Source organism: Anabrus simplex, chromosome 2 (genome assembly GCF_040414725.1).
Source record: "Anabrus simplex isolate iqAnaSimp1 chromosome 2, ASM4041472v1, whole genome shotgun sequence".
Lineage (NCBI taxonomy): Eukaryota > Metazoa > Arthropoda > Insecta > Orthoptera > Tettigoniidae > Anabrus > Anabrus simplex.
The window spans coordinates 918,703,457-918,724,608 of NC_090266.1; the positions used below are offsets into that span (position 1 = coordinate 918,703,457).

The 21,152-nt window shown below is 39.8% G+C and overlaps 1 protein-coding gene across 1 annotated transcript in view; it reads right to left on the bottom strand.

Moving 5' to 3' along the window:
* Positions 1 to 21,152, bottom strand: part of LOC136864553 (CD63 antigen) — a 144,789-nt gene that overhangs the window by 63,246 nt on the left and 60,391 nt on the right. Inside the window, exon 4 of the mRNA XM_067141691.2 lies at positions 13,167 to 13,334. Coding sequence (XP_066997792.2) covers positions 13,167 to 13,334 — 168 coding nt within the window. The remainder of the gene's footprint in view (positions 1 to 13,166; positions 13,335 to 21,152) is intronic.

A 21,152-nucleotide genomic window follows, 5' to 3' on the forward strand; every position in this document is an offset into this window, starting at 1 on the left:
GAATGTGAAATTATGACATTGCAACTGAAAGAAACTAGGCATGAATTTGAATTCTTCTTGACCGGACATATAACAATTTATACAAAATATTTCCCTCACTGATTCACTTGACTGTACCTTCAACACTTTAAGTGTAATTACGACGTAATCCATTGATCTGGTGTTTACTGTAGATGTGTCACGCCTAACTTGGTGATACATCCTTGTGACTGCTTCTTCTCCATATCATCTGACTTCTTTGTAAGTCAATATGGTATTACCTCTTGGTAGGTCCTGGGTTGCCCTCTCTGACTTCATGGTAAGCCCTTGCGTCCGTGTCTTCCACTAAGTGACGGACCAACCATTTGGTCTCACTCTCTCAATGACCAATAATGGCTCACTGAGTCTTCACCATCTCTCGTTCACACTGGTTGACTGACCAACTAAGGCCTCTTGATCTAGTAGACTACTTCACTGTACTGCATCCGTATAACTAATGACTGACGCTACAATATGCACCCACCTTATATAGACGTTGGTTGACACAGCTACGTAATCTCCAGAAATAACAATGACATACTCCCACAACGCGGCAAATATTACACACAGTGGTGAAATAGCCCTGGGGCGGCTGACTCTCCTGAGCGCATATCTAAATAAATACGATGCCGTAGCCATGAAGTGGCGATGACTTGGCAGAATCGCCAGTGGTATAGCAATATAACAACGTCACTTCCAATCTCTGATATATACAACAATTCTCACTGTACAGGTATTGAGTGTTATTCTACACATACGTATATATGCATACATCTAAGTCCAATCTTGCAAGCAACAGGCAATTGCAAAATCGAATTGAATAAAATGGATAATTACAATAATAGTAACAATATCACAGATAACATAATAATACTAACATAATAATAATAATAATAATACAGATAAAATAATAAAATTACAGTTATCATCTTGTAACGGGATTTGAACCGTTACAATACGTAGGTGGTTTGAAAAGTTCACGGAATGTACTAGAATTAAGTATCTTACCTAGGTGGAACTGCTTTTATTTTTCAACATAGTCTCCCTGTAGACTAATGCATTAGGTCCAGCGATGTTCCAATGCCTTGATCCCATCTCGAAAATGAGATTCCTCCAGGCCCGCAAAATACCTCTCCAATTCGGCTGTCAGTTCTTCCCTTGTAGAAAATCTTCATCCACCGAGGAAAATTTTCAGCTTGGGGAATAGATGAAAGTCTGATGGTGCCAAATCAGGTGAATAAGGTGGATGTGGCAACAATTCGTGCCCCAGTTCATGAAGTTTTGCCATGGCAATAACACTTGTGTGCGGCGGAGCATTGTCCTGATGAAAAATGACCCTTTTCCTTGCCAAACCAGGCCTTGTTTCGCGTATCTTTTCCTGTAGTTGGTCTAGGAGGTTTGCATAGTATTGCCCCGTAATTGTTTGGCCAGTAGGAAGATAATCTATCAGCAGAATGCCTTTTGCATCCCAGAAAACTGAGGCCATGACCTTTCTGGCCGAACGCACTGCCTTTGCTTTCTTTGGTGGTGGTGAATCAGCATGTTTCCACTGCTTTGACTGCTGTTTTGTCTCTGGGGTATAGTAGTGGACCCAAGTTTCATCTGTAGTCACAAACCGACGTAAAAAATCTTGTTGGTTGCACTGAAAACGGGCCAGACTTTGTTCGGACATTTCCAATCTGGTGCATTTATTGTCCAATGTCAAGAGCCACGGCACCCATCTTGCGGATAATTTTTTCATACCCAATTCTTCGGTTAAAATATAATATACCCTTTCAGAAGACATCCCTACAGCTTCAGCAATCTCCCGCACTTTCAGTCGACGATCCTCCATGACCATTTTATGCACTTTTGCGATAAATTCTGGGGTCGTAACACTTTTTGGCTGCCCACCACGCGGATCACCATCCAAGCTCTCCCGACCAAATTTAAACTCGCTGGTCCACTTGGCAACAGTTGAAAATGAAGGAACAAAGTCCCCCAGTGTGTTCTGCAAGTCGGCATGAATTTCCTTTGCTTTAATACCTTTCTTTACAAAGTATTTAATCACTGCTCGAATCTCAGTTTTTTCCATTGTCACAAATCACTACGCAGGAACAACAACAAAGAGTCGTCACTACCACACTCCTGCAGCTAGAGCAATGACGTGCCACGTGTTCACTCACAAAGGATGTGTGATTATTGCGCGGGAACCTGGTTGCTCTATCACCGACATCTATTGGTGATTCTGAGAACTTTTCAAACCGTCCTCATATATCACTGTGAATTCCATTAGTTTTTTGTTACATTGCCGGGCGTGTGGTGAATTTCGTTCACCATTCATTTTCTTAGTCTTAGCACCTGGTTAAAGAGTACTAACTCTTACACAACTGATATTGTTACTCATGTGCTTTATAATCCTTAGACATAATAATTACAACACAAATTACAAATGACAGTACATACATACAATAATAAAAGGTAAAAATGTTCATGGGTTGAAGACTGAAAATAAAATTGAAACTTAAAATGAAACACTTCTAACAATCTTCATTAATAATTATCATTATTCTCACAGCTTACACATCTAATGCATCTTTTAGAGTGTGCTTTACACACAAAGTTATGACCCTGATTACAGGTCACAGTGAATGCATTGTCCTCTCTTCATTGGCACTTTATTTCTTCTGATGTTTCTTCCTGATGGTATGGGGATAACACTGCTCGGATATCCGGAGGCAGTGTTCCTATCTTAGCTCATTCAACCAACCACTTATTCATGAGCTGAAACGAAAGATTCTTCAAAAACACGCATCTCTTTACTGGTTGGTTCTCCGGATTCCCTCTGTAAAGTACCTGACTATTGATTCCAGCAATGTTGAGTAGAGAAAAACAAGACACACACGGTCCACAGTGGGGTTTTCCGGGCTACTGAGTACTTGCCTTCCGTTTGGTCAGAAGTATCGACTCCGCATTGTTAGATTATAATCCAATGTAGCATGGGGTTTTGAACTGTTGGACCTACAGAGGGTGCTGTGGAATTTCTCCTTTATTCTTCCTGAGAGTACCTATACATGTTATATTATCTTCTAAAAGATCGAGGACTAGGTCATAGCTGGTATACCAGTTGTAAATTGTTAAATTACAATTTTTTCCTTTCACGTGGTCTATTTTTTTTTTGCTAGTTGCTTTACGTCGCACCGACACAGATAGGTCTTATGGCGACGATGGGACAGGAAAGGGCTAGGAGTGGGAAGGAAGCGGCCGTGGCCTTAATTAAGGTACAGCCCCAGCATTTGCCTGGTGTGAGAATGGGAAACCACGGAAAACCACTTTCAGGGCTGCCGACAGTGGGATTCGAACCTACTATCTCCCGAATACTGGCCGCACTTAAGCGACTGCAGCTATTGAGCTCAGTACGTGGTCTATTAGACGTTTCACTATATTATCATCATCATCATCATCATCATCATCATCTAAAGGCTTCGCCTTGTCGCTGCAACCATTGATCTCTCCATAACCTTGGCATCCCATCATCTCAACTACCTCTTCAATGATCTTCTTCCGTGGTTTCCCTCTGCCTTTCTTTCCCATCACCTTGCCGTCGAACAAGTTCTTTATGAAGTTATTGTGCTGGAGAATGTGACCGAAAACAGACGCTTTTCTCCTTTTTATCGTTGTTATTCAATGTCTCTGGGTGTTTATTTCTCTAAGCACTGCTTCATTAGTTTTCTTTTCAAGCCAGCTAGTTCTTGTCATCTTCCTCCATAGCCACATTTCCACTGCCACTAGTCGTTTCACGTCCTCCTTCAAGAGAGTCCATCCTTCACAGCCATATAGCAGCACACTCCAAATGAACGTTTTGATAAATAATTTCTTTTGTTCAGTATTTAAGGATTTATTAGTTAAGAGCTGCTGCTTCTGCTCAAAGGCTTTCTTACACAGGGAAATCCTTTTTATTTCCACAGTGCATCTGTTGTCATCGGCAATAACTGATCCTAAGTAGCAGAACTTTTGCACCTGTTTTATTAAAATATTTCTAATCCTGAGCTGTGCCTCTGGCTTCATTTTAGATTTGCTTACAACCACAACATTAGTTTTATTTACATTAATGTTAAGTTGGAAATCTTTTAAGATGGATGTTAATTTGTCGAGCATGATCTGCATGTTCTCCTCATTGTCAGCCAGAAGTGCAATATCGTCGGCAAGTCTAATACAGTGTACAGTTGTTCCATTTATTTTAATGCCAGGTGTTTTGGATTTAAAAATGTTCATGGCCTCTTCAATGTACAGATTAAATAGAAATTGTGATAAGGAACACCCCTGTCTTACTCCTTTCCTGATCCTCACCTTGCATACTTTATCATTACTTTCGATGTTTATTCTTTGATTGATGTAGAGGTTTATTAGAGAGATCATAGGGGCCAGGAGTTGCTTGCCACGGTATAACTCAAGGGATGAAGTATAAAAAGTTTTAGCATCATTCAGGGTGTAGAATTTTAAACCACACTTTGCCGGCTTATTTGGCATAAACTGTATAACTGCACATCTCCCTCGAAAAGGCACTAGCTTCTCATCTAACGTTACAAATTCACTTGGTGTGTAGCTCTTTTTACAGTTCACTACAAAGGAATCCAACAATGTGCGAACTGCTGCTAGTTTATCTATTCACAGGCAATCGTTACGAGTAGTTTTGTCATCAAAACGAAGACTGCGTAACAAATATAGAAACCTCTTTGACGACATGCAGGCTCTTGCTATTCCCATTCAAGTTCCATCTTTCACCCAGATTTCGTACACAGATGTGTACTATTCACCTTTCAAACCAGTGAGGAACAATAAACCAATTATTTCTTCATGGCAAGTAGGTTTAGCATTGCGCTCATGGCTGTTAGTCACTTCTTCACAATGCCTTGCAATATATATGTTAGTGAAAGAAACTATTTCATCAATCATTTAAGAATCAATTATGTGTAAGAAAGCATCCATTTCACACGACACTGTTTTCACATCTCCTTTTGGACAAGGGAAGATTTTTATCACATTTTTTTATTTAATCCTAGAGGTAGCCCTGGAAAAGCTAGTGGTGCACCACATTGTTTCGTCTTTCCCACAGAAAAAATCCCTCTCTAGTTCGTCGTGTTCATAGCTATCAACTATGCCTACATCACCTTGTTCACTCTCACTGTCATGATGAATGTCTGAATAATTTACCACTTCATCTTCACCATAAAAAAAAATATCACAAACTTCATCTCCCTCAGATCCTTCCTCCTCATCAGATAATTCTTGTAACAGCGTTTGTATGTTTTCATCCTTCACAAACTTCATCCTATAAAAAAAAAAAGGTAGTTACTTTTGTTTCCGCTATAGTCTACATTTTAAAATAATGAAACTCCAAGAACTCTTAAGGTACAATTTTACTTACATTTCCGGGCGCTTGGTGAAGAAAGTTCACCAAATGACGGCACGTGCGAGTCAAGGTCGAATAGCGTGACACGTACAACTTCCTGAATAGATACTGCTACACAGACAGTATCGATAAGACTTCGCTGGAAGGTACTAGCAGCGCAATGGCTGTAGCTCTTAGCTCTACAGATGAAATACGCAGGTTGGTGAACGAAATTCACCAGTGCGCCCGGTTTAGGGTTAAAGAAGCCGTAGGAGGGCAACGATTTGAAGATGAGTGTGGAAGACTTCGTGCGCAACTGGGTGGTGACACAACCCTGTTCTTTTTACGATGAAATGAAATGTCGTATGGCTTTTAGTGCTGGAATATCCCAGGACGGGTTCGGGTTGCCAGGTGCAGGTCTTTCTATTTGACGCCTGTAGACGACCTGCGCGTCGTGATGAGGATGAAATGATTATGAAGACAACACATACACCCAGCCCCTGTGCCATTGGAATTAACCAATTAAGGTTAAAATCCCCGACCCAGCCGGGAATCGAACCCAGGACCCTCTGAACCGAAGGCCAGTACACCGACCGTTCAGCCAACGTGTCGGTTTTTACGATGAGGGCAAGCTGCCCATACACTGGGACAAATGCATTTCCAGAGCAGGAAACTATGTGGAAAGTAAATTGTAATTGCCTTGTGTTTTTCCAATAAATGAATTTAAATAAAAAATAAAATTCTGTTCATATTTGATCCCCCCCTCTTAAATACTTAAATGTATACACCAAAATTCATGTCGCTACAACTACAAAAAAAGTGGCGTATGGCTTTTAGTGCCGGGAGTGTCCAAGGACAAGTTCAGCTCGCCAGATGCAGGTCTTCTGATTTGACGCCCGTAGGCGACCTGTGCGTCGTGATGAGGATGAAGTGATTATGAAGACAACACATACATCCAGCCCCCGAGCCGGCAAAATTAACCAATTAAGGTTAAAATTCCCGACCCTGCCGGGAATCGAACCCGGGACCCCTGTGACCAAAGGCCAGCATGCTAACCATTTAGCCATGGAGCCAGACACTACAAATTTATGGTGATATGATGGAAGACATTAATACAAATATAACATCCTATTTTAATGCTACACCATAGGAATTTCCAATTTCCTACAAAATCAATCCATGAACATCTCCAATTTGTTACTTATTTCATGTAATCCTCAAAATTATAAATGTTTATTTTCTTTGCAGTTTGTATCCAAGTACAGAAGTCACATGAGAACCAGTCTTCTCCATATCACCAGCAAATAAAACAATATTGTGAAAAATGAAAAATCATCTGTACAACAAAGTTCCATTTATAAATCGTTCTTTGCTGAAATTTCACATCCATTACATTTTTAAAAAAATTCACATACAATTAACACCATCTACAGATTCTCTTCAGTGAAACCATATTAAATATTCTAAAAACACTTCCCTTTCAGGCAAGAAACTGGTACAAATGAGGAGCTTCTCATCAGGGCAGCCCGGGTTCAAATCCTCATCAATGCAAGTGAAACTTTTCAGATGTAAAACACATACTGGATGCTACCCAAAATTGAATCAAATAACATCTCAAGTGTTCTTGGTCAAGGAGTAGATATGTATAAACCTGCCTGACTGCCCTAGGTTTGATTCAATGCTCTGTCACAAATATGAAGACTAGACCGAGGGATTACGTCTTTCTGCCATATCCTTCAGGCCTGAGTCCTGTTTCCTAATGCTGTTCTTTGCCAGGTCCATTCATCAACACAGGGTCTACCTTGACTATAACTTCTAGTCTATTTGGGTATTTCTGTCATTCATCCGTTCAATATGCATTAAACCACCTGGTCGATTTTTTTAATCCACACTATCAATCAATGTCTCAATGTTTATTGTACTTAGATATGTAGTAATCCTTATTTTAGCCCAATGGCCATGATCGTTAAGGCATCAAGTCTATATGGTCCCATTCACAACTCATAAATCTCATTTTTGTCCCATATTGGTATCAACCTAACCTTAGTTCCATTCACATTGGTGGAAATATTACACCATCAGAATATTAGCCAGCGGGTGGTGATATACAATTTCTAATTACTAGATTGCAAGCCAAACCTCTCTGCAGCATTCATAAGGAGTGAGGGCATGTGACCGTTGATGAAGACTTGTCAGTCGGATGGCGACATTAAGGCTTTAGCAGACACCTTGGTGTTATTCAACATGAATGGGCTGTGCGTCCAAACTGGGTTTTACCCTCTCTCTATCCTATCATATATCATGACATGCAAGTCACCTATGATCGCAAAATCAAAAGATCTGCACCAGCCGAGCCACTCCCAGTAAAAAAAGCCATTGTTATTGTTGTTTGAGTCATCAGTCCCTATCCTGTCTAACCCTTTTATCTCTATGTAACCGCTAATGAATCTCATGTTAAATCCGTATCGACGGTTGAACTTCTTACAAAATTGTACAAAACTATTTTAATCCTCCTAGTCAATACTATATATTTTATGTCCAATTATGACTAAACTTTACACACAAATAGACATGTTGCCCCAGCATTGGGTCATCATCAGTAAGACACGTATGATGAATTAACCCTTTGTTGCCTGATGGTACTTTAAAGTACCATCTCATATTTCATGGCTTTGGAATTATTCAGTAAATTCTACCCTTGTATTTTCCTCATGGTGCTTTCAAGTAACTAACTCTTGAAACAGAGATATTTCATTTTTGAGGTTGGTATTGATGAAAAACGCGGGAGATCGTTTTATTCTTAGGAGTGTACTCACAGTGTTACCACTGTAAACAAATGACATTTTGATTGATTATTTCTTAGCTCCTATTGTTACATTCGACCTGCAAGTGATCTTAGTACATGTAAGTATGTTTCTGTAATGCAATAAAATACTCAAATTGATGAAATTTGCTACTGGTGTGGATATATAGCTAGTAAATGGCGAGGTACTTAGAAGTACCGTCAGGCCATATGGAGGGTCTCATGTTTGTCATATCCAAAACCGAAAGTAATGCTTTCCTTTGATGGACATCAGTGTTTTTCTATGGAAAGACAGTAAAAGTATGTGCTTAGAATCTAATTTCCATGGAACAGAAGCCACAACTGTTTCTAGGATACAGAACGATGGAAGTAACGTTACTGTTCATTGCCCGGTTGTTGAGCAAGACTACAATGCACACATGGGTGGAGTGGACCATGCTGACAGATTTCGAGGCGTATGTGGTTAGACCGTCGATCTAAAAATGGTGGCATAGATTATTTTGGGGAATGATTGAGATAGCATTTGTCACTGCCTACATCATATACTGTAATCTGCATGAAAAAGTCCCTCTAACGGCATTCCGGCGTAATGTGCCCCTAGGATGATGAACCAGAAAGAAATTCCTCTTCCAGGAAAACTTTCACGTGATATGAGATCACCAAAGTCACCAGAGCAAACTTGTCTACCAAAAAGGAGGAAAACAGAATTTTCTGTGCCCAGTCATTTCAGACTAAGTAATCGTGGAAATCATTTTGTTGTTTTTGTAAAAAACCGTGGTTATGTGAGGTGTGTTCGAGAAAAAAGGTGCAGTCAAGACCGCATCCAAAGTTTACTACATGTAGTATTTTGCTTTGCTGCAATGAAAGAAAGAACTGCTTTGCAGAGTATCATAATGTGTCAGCTGTATAGGATGTATAAAAGATGTTTTACATATGAACAATAATATTAGGAAACTTCGCTCTTATTACACATATTTGCTTTAAATTTTTCTTTTACATTTTTGTAATGGTTTTAGGTATGAAAAACATGTTCTACTAATATTTTGAGACAATAAATGTGATATAATTCCAAAATGTGAACATTCTTATCTACCTAAATATGAAGCCTCCTATATGCCTGACGGTACTTAAAAGTACCAAACAAAAACCAGACTTTTGCTATTAGGAAGTAACCAGCTCAGTATCACAGTGTGAAAGCACTTAATAAATTCTTGTACAAGTTGCATTCAATCCAGCAAGTTTGTTTCACGCAGCGCAAGGTTCATTGGGGTCCCGATTGATCTGAGACTTCTGTTCAACATAGAAAGCCTTTAATTCCACCATAGAACAGGTTCAACTTTGTCAATTTTTAATCTGGTGCTAGTCTCAATGGACAATTCTTCCCTCTACGCAAAAGTGGAACTTACATCTACAACTTTCTAGAAGCATATACGTAGTTATATATGTCAATCATGCAACATAGGAGCAACTGCCAACCTGACTAGCTCATCAAGAGTTTTTACTGTGACTTCACAAGATTTTACTTGTCATTGCGAACACTTCTGTTACTTTTATCATTATTCGCAAATACGGTTTTTTCACTTTTATCTGTCATTCCACCACCATCCCATCCTTTTAGATCCTCTCATTTCTCCATACTATTTTTATCACTATGTCTTTTACTGTTGTAATTTGGCTAGGCTGATGATGGTCCACAGTGGACCGAAACTAGTACCTTTTAATGTCATTGTAATGTTTTTGTAAAAACATCACATGATTTTTTAGTATTGAGTAGGTGGAATATTAAAATTTTGTATTTACTTTAAGCATAGTCTCAACTCAATACGGAACCTAACAATGAAGTTTATTATTTTTACTGAGGATAGCCGTCAGCAAGGGAAGCCGGTGTCGTGAGTTTGAGGGTAAATAGACCTCTTAATATTCGCTGTCGCATCACCCTGGCGTTGAATACTATTGAGCTGTTGCTGTTTACTTGTTCACCGCATGTGACTGAATTACTAGACTGTCTCTGGAGTCAAACCAAGGAAATTTGTAGCCCGCAGCGCTGTGTTCAAATCCAGCGGTCTACACACAGCTGCTGTATGAGGTGACTGGACTTGAAGTGAAAGCAAGGATTAGTCGTCCCCAAGTAAAGCAATGGGCCGGACCACCTGCTGTGCCGTAAGGAAAATAAACTTATAAATAGACAGCAATTAGCAAGTGTGGACATTCATGGTTGATTAGAACTGTGTGTGTGCGCGCGCACGTGAGCATGCACATTTATTGGGTCATCCTGAATTAAATTACAGTAATGAAATGGACTGTTTTATTCGTAACAGTATTGAAAAATTAACAGAGTTTTTCAACAATTCAACTACCGGTATATTCAAGGAAATATTTCTCTTAGGGTCCCTCTACAGTTTATTTTAGTTAAAGATCGTTTCTAAGCAAGTAATTCAATATTTCCTTCAATCAGGCAAATCACTCCCCTCCTAGGAATGAGCCGGAGTGTACCGAACTCCCCGCTTATGGAGTTAATGACATTTCATTTCAACTGAACAACTATTAACTTTATACCAAAGATCTTCAAATATGCCCATGCTGTTACGTGGCAGACAATGCCATGTACTCTACCAAATGAACACAGTTTTTAAGTTCAATTAACTTCTTTGCTAAGAACTGATTGTCAATTAACTTGAAGAAACCCCAAGCAATCATAATAGAACAGACTAGGCTTTTAAATGCCCCAAAGAACACACATTCACCTACTCTGATGCTGCGTGGTGAGGATGACTTCTGTGTCATCATGACATACATTTACCTCGTTCAGCTCATGCCGAGTTGGGATGTTTATGGCACCTGACCTCCTTCTTTTAGGCTCCTTTCACACGGTCCACTTGCTTTCCACGCCACGCCACGTCACTCCACTCCACTTCTCAGACACTTGCCGTCCACTTCCGTCAACTTCTCGTCTCCACCTCATATTTGCGTCTCGGTTTGAATCTGGTCCATGGACGCGCACATTATCCTTGGGATTTTTATTCTTCCGAAAAGAAGCTTGAGGTGAAAGAACAGTACTAAGGTTCATTAGGTCCATCCATTGAATTCATATCGCCTAGAACTCATCGTTCTTCTAGATGAACGTACCAATGATCTAAAAATGTTCCTTAATTACTTTCGTATGAGTGGGAATTTGTTTGAATTGTTCTCAATCCTTGAAGCAAGTTTACAGCGTCAGGACACCAACATGAGAAAATGTATTCCGCCGATAGTTTGAAACAAAAACTTCAAACTTGTGACGCACACAATGTTGACCCTTTGAACGACTGATTTAGTGAGCTACCAGTATGGCCTTGCTACCTACACCTTCTGTAAATAAGACTGGTAGTTCTCACGAACAAGAATTTTTTTTTTTTTTTTTTTTTTACAAGTTGCTGTACTTCGCACCGACACAGATAGGTCTTATGGCGACGATGGGATAGGAAAGGGCTAGGAGAGGGAAGGAAGCGGCTGTGGCCTTAATTAAGGTACAGCCCCAGCATTTGCCTGGTTTGAAAATGGTAAAAAAAAGAAAAACATCTTCAGGGCTGCCGACAGTTGGGTTCGAACCCACTATCTCCCGAATACTGGATAATGGCGGCACATAAGCGACAGCGGCTATCGTGTTCGGTCCGAATAAGAAAATGTTATGTAATTTAATTGGAAGCAGTTCTTTTGAAATGAAGACTGCTAAAAGGCCTTGAATAATTATTTTTCAATGACCCATGTTATTGTAATATCGAAAATTGTCAACATATAACACATATAGCCTATTACTGTAGATATCAACTTCTCTCTCTTTGGAGTTGTCCAGTTCGGCAGAAAGTGGAATCACTTCATGGGAAACTTCATTCCACATTTGAAGCCTTTTATTTTATTTGAATAGTCTGTCGTTCGTTAATCCCACTGACAAGGCCGATTTTGTATTTCTATTATTAACTTTTCAGTATCTATGAATAGAACCGACATTTTGAAACGAAATCTTCGAACTTGTAGCTCATATGTTGACTGTCTGAACGAGCTAATCTGATTCAGTGATGAGTGAGCTTCCGGTCGCCCAGAGTGGAAGACACTTCAGGCCGGTCGACAGCAGCCTGCTGTTGACGAGAGTGGACGGAGGTTGCGCCACACGAAGTGTCTCGTGTGAACGCTACCGGCCTTTTACCACACCTCTGGTGGAGTGGAGTGGAGTGGCGTGGCAAGCAGTGGATCGTGTGAAAGGGCCCTTAACCAACCACTGTTCCTCCTTAACTCCGTTGCAATTCTGTTTTTTTTTTTTTTTTCCTTTCTAATTATATTATTTTTCATTGGTTTCAACCACCTTAGACTGGGTCTCCATCATCTGCTTTAGCATCCTTCCCTCTTCTAGCCTCTTAACATGTGTGTTAAACCGAAATGCATTAGTCACGTTTCAAGTCCAATTGTGCAAAACTTTAACTAGCAATGAACATAAAATTAGGCGGTATATACAGTACCGCATAAGCTGGTGGCTCAGTTTGCGTCACATAGCAGTTATGCTCGCATTTGCGAGATGTTGGGTTCGAACACCACCGTCGGCAGCCCTGAAGACGTTTTTCTGTAGTTTTTCGAGTTTCACACCAAACAGTTGCCTTTTTCTTCCCCAGACCTAGCTTTGTCCTACACCAATATTGCCATAAGGCCTGTATGAGTCAGTGCAACATAAAACGAGCAGAGGAAAAAAAATGAACAGTACAGTAATTATAACCTAAAGTAACTCCAGGCAGATAAATTTTTCAAATACTTTATAACTAAATATGCTAGAAGCAAAATAGGCTTATATCACATTTCAAACAATTTTCTTTTTCCTACAGGAAGAAACCTTAAGGAGAAATTATTAGACCCACTCTTCAGTTTGAAATTTTAAGTAAGCAACCGTCATATGTATGGAAAGACAAACAGAAATAAAAATCAATCTTAGAAAAAAAAATTACTTACATCATGCTGAACAATGTTCCAAGAACGGTTCACGCTCGGCTCCTCATATTTATGCAATGATTCATTGAAAAGTTTCTCCAAGCTCTCTTCAGCTGCATCCTTATAAACGTAGCCTGTTATTCCACCAGCCAACTCAAAACAGAAGATGCCGAGCAACAAGACTGCAAACTGAAGGAAAAACATTTATTACAAAATGAGAGCACACCTCAAATACCAATTTCTGTTTTTAAACATTTAGCATCAACTATAAATTACCACCTGTACAGAGTACATATTCTTCTAACTTTTGGAAAATATCTTAAACTTTAATAGAGACAGCATTGTATCGGAATTTTTTCTCCAACTGGGGGGGGGGTACAATTGGCAATCTAAAAATCTAAAATCTAAAAATATCATGTAGCATCAGGAAGGGCTTCTGGCCTTAAAAACCCCTGGCCAAAACCAAAATGAGCCTGGGTGGCTCCAGCGACCCCATAAATAACTGGCATAAGCCGGAGAAAGGAAGATATTCCAGGGAAACTCCTGTGCGAGGAAAGAATCCTGCAAAGACTTACTCCTCGAATAATATCAACTAAATTCCCAATGGGCTCACTTCTCAACTTCTAACCACTAGAATGAACTCTTCAAAAATTCAAGCAACAAATACCAGGGCTCAAACTTCAATGCTATCTTCACCGCCAGTGACGGTTCAGTTGCCGGCTGCCGCACGTGCGTATGTACGGCAGAATACGGTGCTCAAAATCATTATCATGCATTTTACTCACCATTTTTACAGTTTATGCTGAAAATGTTCCCCATGCACTGCCAAACATAATCAGCATCTCCTAATGAAATTTTTGGTCACTCTACCAAGTTCTTTCAGCGTTGATAGATGCAATTGCAGCTCTTATATTGTTTAAGTTTAGTGTGTGAGGATTGTTCCCATAAACTACATTTTTTAACATTTCCAACAAATAAAAAAATCACATGCCGTCAAATCCAGGCTACGAGGAGGCCACAGATTTTTACTTATGAACCTCGTACCAAACACGCTTCAGTGAGGAGATAACACCTTCGCGTCTATTTTTAGTGTTTACTGAATCTGTACGTTTGAATCTCTTGGCCAGTCATTTTGTCTGAATGATAGGAATGGGTCTCCCTGGAAATTTCGCTCGAAACTTTTGTCTTGTAGTAGCACACAATTTTCTACACTTAATGTAAGCATTGTGCAGATATACACGTTCACGTAACGAATATTCACATACATTACAACACTATACACAATCACAATAAAACACTATACAATATGACATACAGTACGCAGTTGCTTCTTTGAACACCCTACTACTCGGAGCTTAGCTCTCAGCAACTGCAGGAAGTGCCGGAAACAGCGCGTGCCAGCGGCTGGTAGTGGCCTGTTATCGGCGGCCAAGGTCGAACGAGAAAGTCCTTGCCAAGGATAAATTAAGACCCTGTATTTATATTACAGTGCACTCCCGATAATTCACTTTGCAGTTAATTCGTGGGTCTCAGAGAGTTACTTTTTTTAAAGAATTAATTCATACACCCACTAATCACACTGACTAAAATTATCTCTGCCTAGTTTAAAAGAATTTTAATGCGATGCGTTGAGACGAAATCCTTGATATTTGAGGAGACTGGACTTCGTTTCTCTACGATGTAGCAGGAGACGTATATGCACACTGCTGCCAGAATGCTGCAAATTTGGAAACATTCGAGCATGTTGCTGCACATGGCACAGCACAGATTACCGTAATCTTGGAAGCAGAGACAATGAAAGAGGAATGCACTCGGAATTTACCCTCCCTTTCCCTACAGCCCAAGGTCGCTGAACTGTAAGCCAAGTGAAGAGTAGGTGCGCCGGCAGCGAGTGTATTATAGATAGGGGCCTTATTTTTTGGTGAAATAAAACTGTTGATTTCGGTGTTAAAACTGACAATATTTCGTGAAATAAATTGTTATGCCGATCGAAGTTTCCTGCGAAATCTTCCTTGTGGTAGTGAATGGGGTAGATGTAACTAACTATGTGATAAGGGTTTTTAAAGTAAACTCTTGTAATGTATCATTGTTATTAAATCTTAGAAAAACCAAATACGCAAATTGTTATAGAAATAAATATATTAATCATTGATTCTTCGAAATGAAGTTAGGTGATCTGCCCTGTGATACATATTTAAACATAGCCTACATTTTTAGATGTACAAATTAAACATGGTTTCAACAATATCATGATGCAGGGTTGTGCGACAGTCAGAAAGTGTCTTTGTGTAAGCAGAGAAGCTCCTCTTGCTGACCACATTAAGGCTTGGTTTCTCAGAACTGACGCATGCGAGGTGCGAGGCCGACGTTGCGTACTTTCGTCCCAATGACGCTGCGAGGCTCGTGGTTTCCCAGGCTGCGAAGCGGATAAGTTGCCGAGCACGTCTCGCAGCCTGTGCGCTAATGTTGGAAGAGGAAGCGGATTATGTGTCAGTACTGGAGGGTTTTCTTCACCCCTATAGCAGTATCAATGGAAACTGTTGATGATCTTGTGATGTCAGCCTGTATCATCCACAACCTTCTCCGCAATGAGCGAATTCCTTGCCCAAATGAACACTTTATTGTCAATTTGGAATTAACAGAAGAAAATATGATTCCTCTGGCAGCTGACAACGGAGGTAATTCTACACATGATGCTTTCATGATAAGAGACAGCTTCAAGAAATATATTTGTAGCAGGGAGAGAGAATCGGTATGACAAAGAGAATATGCTAACAGGGTGGAGTGAAAGTTTTTTCTAACGGACAAACATGTATTTGTTTACCTATAGTTTACTTTTTCTGTGACCCAATTAGCATAATAACAGAATGAACACCGTTATTAAAATAAAACACGTGATTTTATGAAATGAACAATACTGAAGTCAAATTTTGTAAAATTATATATATTGGCATATTTGATATTAAAGTACCGGTAATGGATTTATTGGTTGATATATCATTTCTAAATCTGTTAATTATTTAATTCTTTGAAACTGAACTCATATTTGTTATAAGTAACATCAATAATAATAATAATAATAATAATAATAATAATAATAATAATAATAATAATAATAGACACCCTACCACCAATCCACAGAGGCAGCTACCACATCAATGTAAAAGCAAAGAATCCCAAGAACGGAGGTTCCAAATGACAGTAAATTAACATTAATCGTCTGGTACGTCCGTTTTTTGGAGTTTCTACTTTTACGAACTCTTTCCTTCTCAAGATCATCGTATAATACATAAAACTAGCAACATTTATTAGCTGTTCTATCCAACTTCAGTGATATCATTTTCCATAAGTTGTCTTTCACAACGTTGTTTTTGTAGCTCTTGTGTTGTAAGTTATACAACACTGGGTGTATTCGAACTTCTTCAATCAGTTCCTCGTCCACTTCGTCCGTAAAGCCCATCGTGTTGCTTAAAACAGTAAAAACAAGAACAGAAATAATGTCGCCTCGCACTGCTGTCGCCTCGCACAAATCTGGCCGGACGAATCAGTGCGCGGTGACGCTGCGAGGTCTCACTGCGAGGTTGCGCACACTGCGCACCGCGCAGCTTGAGAAACCACTTGCATAAGTTCGTGTAGTCCGGATTTGTGCGAGGCGGGCCTCGCACCTCGCATGCGTCGGTTCTGAGAAACCAAGCCTTTAGATGTCGGAAACCATAATGCTTGCGAACACTTGGATGCAAATTCACTGTGGTCTTTTGTAAAACCTCCTAAAACTTTGCTAACACCGTCTTCTTTCACTTCCTCAACCAGATGTGCTTTCAGTGCATTTTGCAAAGTCATATAGATCTGGAAGATGTTCATGGATATGCTCTTTTTCCCCGGTCGGGGATGAGTAGCTTAGATGGTTAAAGCGCTGGCTTTCTGACCCCGATTTGGCAGGTTCGATCCTCGCTCAGTCCGGTGGTATTTGAAGGACTTCAAATACCAATATAATGGTCCGTTATTGGACTTCAAATACGTCAGCCTGGTGTCACTAGTTTACTGGCACGTAAAAGAAATCCTGCGGGACAACATTCAGGTATCTCGACGTCTCCGGAAAGCGTAAAAGTGGTTAGTGGGACATAAAAACAATAACAATATTACTACTCAAACAGGCGATATATTTACAATAGGCCTGCCAATACCGTCATATTTTACAGTAAAGACAGTATTATTTATCTTTCCTTTTATATTCATTCTCTTCCTCATGCCAGGATTACCCGATTTTTCTAGAGGAATGTTGGCTTGCATGAGTGCTTTTTTGTGACTATTACAAATTGCTCTCTATTATTTTTCAACACCTTTACGATCTGTAAGGTATCGCCGATTGTTATTTGCCGCTTATAATTATATTCATTTGCTTCATTCTGATTCTCTGCAGTGTATATCGCACGTTTCAACTTTAAGAATATTACCGGAACACTATAGATACATTAGAATCTTTCTTGCAGCTTTAAATACATAGAACCCCTCACTGTTGTATTCTTGGGCCCTCGGAAAATCTGTTGCGACTTCAGTTTTCGGCATTTTTATACTTAAATGTTGGACATTTGCCGATAAATGTTGGTAAGTAACTAACTCTCATTGCGCATTGCTGTATCTACGAGTGGTCTTCTATCTTGTTACGACCACAACGCTATTTGCTGTAATCGATAACAGATACTGATATTTTCCGACTGCCTTAGAGATCGCAGAACTGATTACACATGCTTTCGATACACAGTGCGTGCCGCTTTGTATGCATTTCTGTGGAGAATATACAGCGCTATCAAGCAAAAGAGAAGGAAACTACGATAGTCAAGTTCTCAGAAGCATTTAAACGTTTATTGGAGAGCTCTTCCGGTGCCATTTCGCATTTCTCACACCAAGTGGTGTATATTTCGTGATTATTTGCGCATTTCGCGCAATAAATAAAATTTCGCGATATTTCGCGAGTTCATTTTGCTAAAATAAGTTATTTTTAGTACCTGGGAAGTCATATATAGACAAGGAAGATATTTAAAAAATTCGTGCATATCGTTGTTAACAAAAAATAAGGCCCCTAATTATAGGCTACTGTACTTGAGAAGTGTGAACAGAGTGCGGAAAGTTTCGAATAAGTCAGTAGTAAGAGTTTTCAATATGAGTGATCAAAAAACGAAATATGAAAGGTGAAAAGTGAAAAACTGAAAATTACAGAAAGACTGGAGAAAGGCGAGGTGTCATCAAAGTTAGACTGCGAGTTTGGTGTGGGTGAAACAACAGTGAGGACATGAAGAAGCAAAAGGATACCCTCATCAAATTTTCTGCTAATTCTGTGGCTTGGTTCTAAAAGGGCCAATGTCAAAAAACCTGTTTTTGAGCTATGAGCATTTGAAGTTTTGCTTATAGTTTTCCAATTATTTTTTTCAACAACTAACTTTAAATAACATTATACTTTCTTTGTGGAGGTCACCTTATTAAACACTAATTTTTTCTATAGTATTCTTTAAAAATTGCCAGGTCTCTAATCTTTATTGGTAATCTAACATTATTGGCAAGGGCTTATTTAATTAAACGTTAACTGTTTGTTTAGTACTTAAAAGAGACATTGGCCCTTTAGAACCAAGCCACAGAATTGTGATCGTTCACCATCCTGGAAACCAATGAGAAAATCGGACTATGCAAATCTAGAAGAAGCCATGATACGGTGGTTTAATAAGAAACGAGCGGAAGGTATTCCTGTGTCCGGCCCAATGTGTGCTGGGCAAGCGAAACATTTTCACGATGCTCTTGGCTTAAAAGGCGATTTTAAAGCATTTTGGCTGCTACACGCGGTTTAAGAAACGCTATGGAATACGAGAAATTGCTATTCACAGAGAGCGTCTCAGCGCAGACACAGGTGCTGCTGAAAAGTTTGCACAGGAATTTCAATCATTCACTGAAAAAGAACAGCTTGACCTTAGACAACATTACAATGCAGATGAAAGAGGGTTGTACTGGAAATGTTTACTGTCCCGAACATTAGTGATGCAACAAGAACAGCAACAAGCCCCAGGCCGCAAAATATCCAAGGAAAGAATAACCATTACGGCATATGCTAACGGAAGTGGCGATTAAAAATTAAAATTATTAGCGATCGGGAAATCCAGAAAACCCCGTTGTTTTAAAAGAGAGAATGTACCTTTGCAGTACTACCATCAAAAGGCAGCGTGGATGGACACAGATATTTAAGGACTGGTTTCACAACCATTTTGTGAAACAATAATGTTATTTGTTTTACGTCCCACTAACTACTCTTTTACGATTTTTGGAGACGCCGAGGTGCTAGAATTTAGCCCCGCAGGAGTTCTTTTACGTGCCAGTAAATCTACCGACACGAGGCTGACGTATTTGAGCACCTTCAAATACCATTGAACTGAGCCAGGATCGAACCTGCCATGTTGGGGTCAGAAGGCCAGCGCCTCAACCGTCTGAGCCACTCAGCCCGGCTGAAACAAGTGATGGCCTACCTAATTAAGCAGTCGCTGCCAATCAAAGCAGTGCTCTTTATTGACAATGCGCCTTCTCATCCACACGAAAGTGAACTTAAAGAAGGTGATATTTACGTGAAATAACTTCCCCCTAATGTAACTTCTATTCTCCAACCTATGGACCAAGGCATTATTGCTGCTTTAAAGAAGAACTACAGGCCATCTCTGTTACAGCAATTGGTTGAGGAAGGGATCAATATTCCAACATTTTGGAAGGACTTCAGTTTGTTGGATGCTCTTCATGTAGTCAATAAGTCGTGGGACAAAATTACCGCTACTATGCTCGCACGATCATGGAAACTGTTCTAGGTGAAGAGCAAGCATTTGCCGGCTTCAGTGACGATATTTTGAATGGGCAACGTAGTCTTGCTACGATATCATTACTGAAAAACTTGGATAAATGCCAAGATGCAAAAGAAAGTGACATTATTGAGTGGTTAGACGTCAATAAGGACGATTATGGTTTCAGACATGAAAGCGAGGAGGATATTGTACGGAATTTGACAGTTGCTGAGGAAGACTGAAATTCAGATGATATCGAGTGTGGGGGTGATGCAACGGAGACTCCAAAAGTTTCTCAAAGTCAAGCTAGTGTCTCTGTAAACAAACTTATCGCTTACATAGAAAAAGAGATGAATTTTCATTATCAGATATTGTTTTCTTGAGAAATGTACGATCCAAAATTAGAAAAAATGAACAATCTTCTAAGAAACAAAAAGTGATGACCTGAATTTTTTTCGTTAGATACGAATGTTGGCATAATCCACATGGCATTTTGTAATTTTTCTCTAGTGTGTCTTACAATACAATGTGAAGTGTTGTAATTATTTTCTGCTTGTTCATAAAATACATTTCATTATTTTAACCTATGGTTGTATTTTTACCAGGCTTAAATATGACTGCGGATAATTCGCGGAAGTGTGTGCATAATTACCGCGAATTATAGGGAGTGCACTGTGTACGTATTTCAGTTAAATAGTTGGGATCGTAAGGTGGTAGTGGTGATTATTGTTTTAAGACGAAGTACAACTGGGCAACCATCCTCTATATAACACTAATCAGAGAAAAGAAGAAGGGATCCGACACTTTGAAAAATGAAGGTATCGGCCAAAGAAAGACAAGGGCCAAGAAGGGCAGGAAAATGAAAGACTCCCTAGCCATGGCAAACCTAATAGCGTCGGGGTCGGAAAAGAACAAGAGTTGACCATGGGAGGTCGGATAGGATAGATGAAAGTGAGGAGTCTGGTACAACTAAGTGGAACCAATGCCAGGACTCTGCTAAGGGCCCTGCGGTCGCCAAACCACGCTCCAAAGTTCAGAGCCCCTTGGGCCCCTTTTAGTCGCCTCTTACAACAGGCATGGGATACCGTGGGTGTTATTCTACCACCCCCACCCACAGGAGGGGATCATTAGGGAGAAGAGCTTTGAACGGCACCAGCTGCAGAGGTCCAAGCATGTAGTTCCATGTAAATTAAAC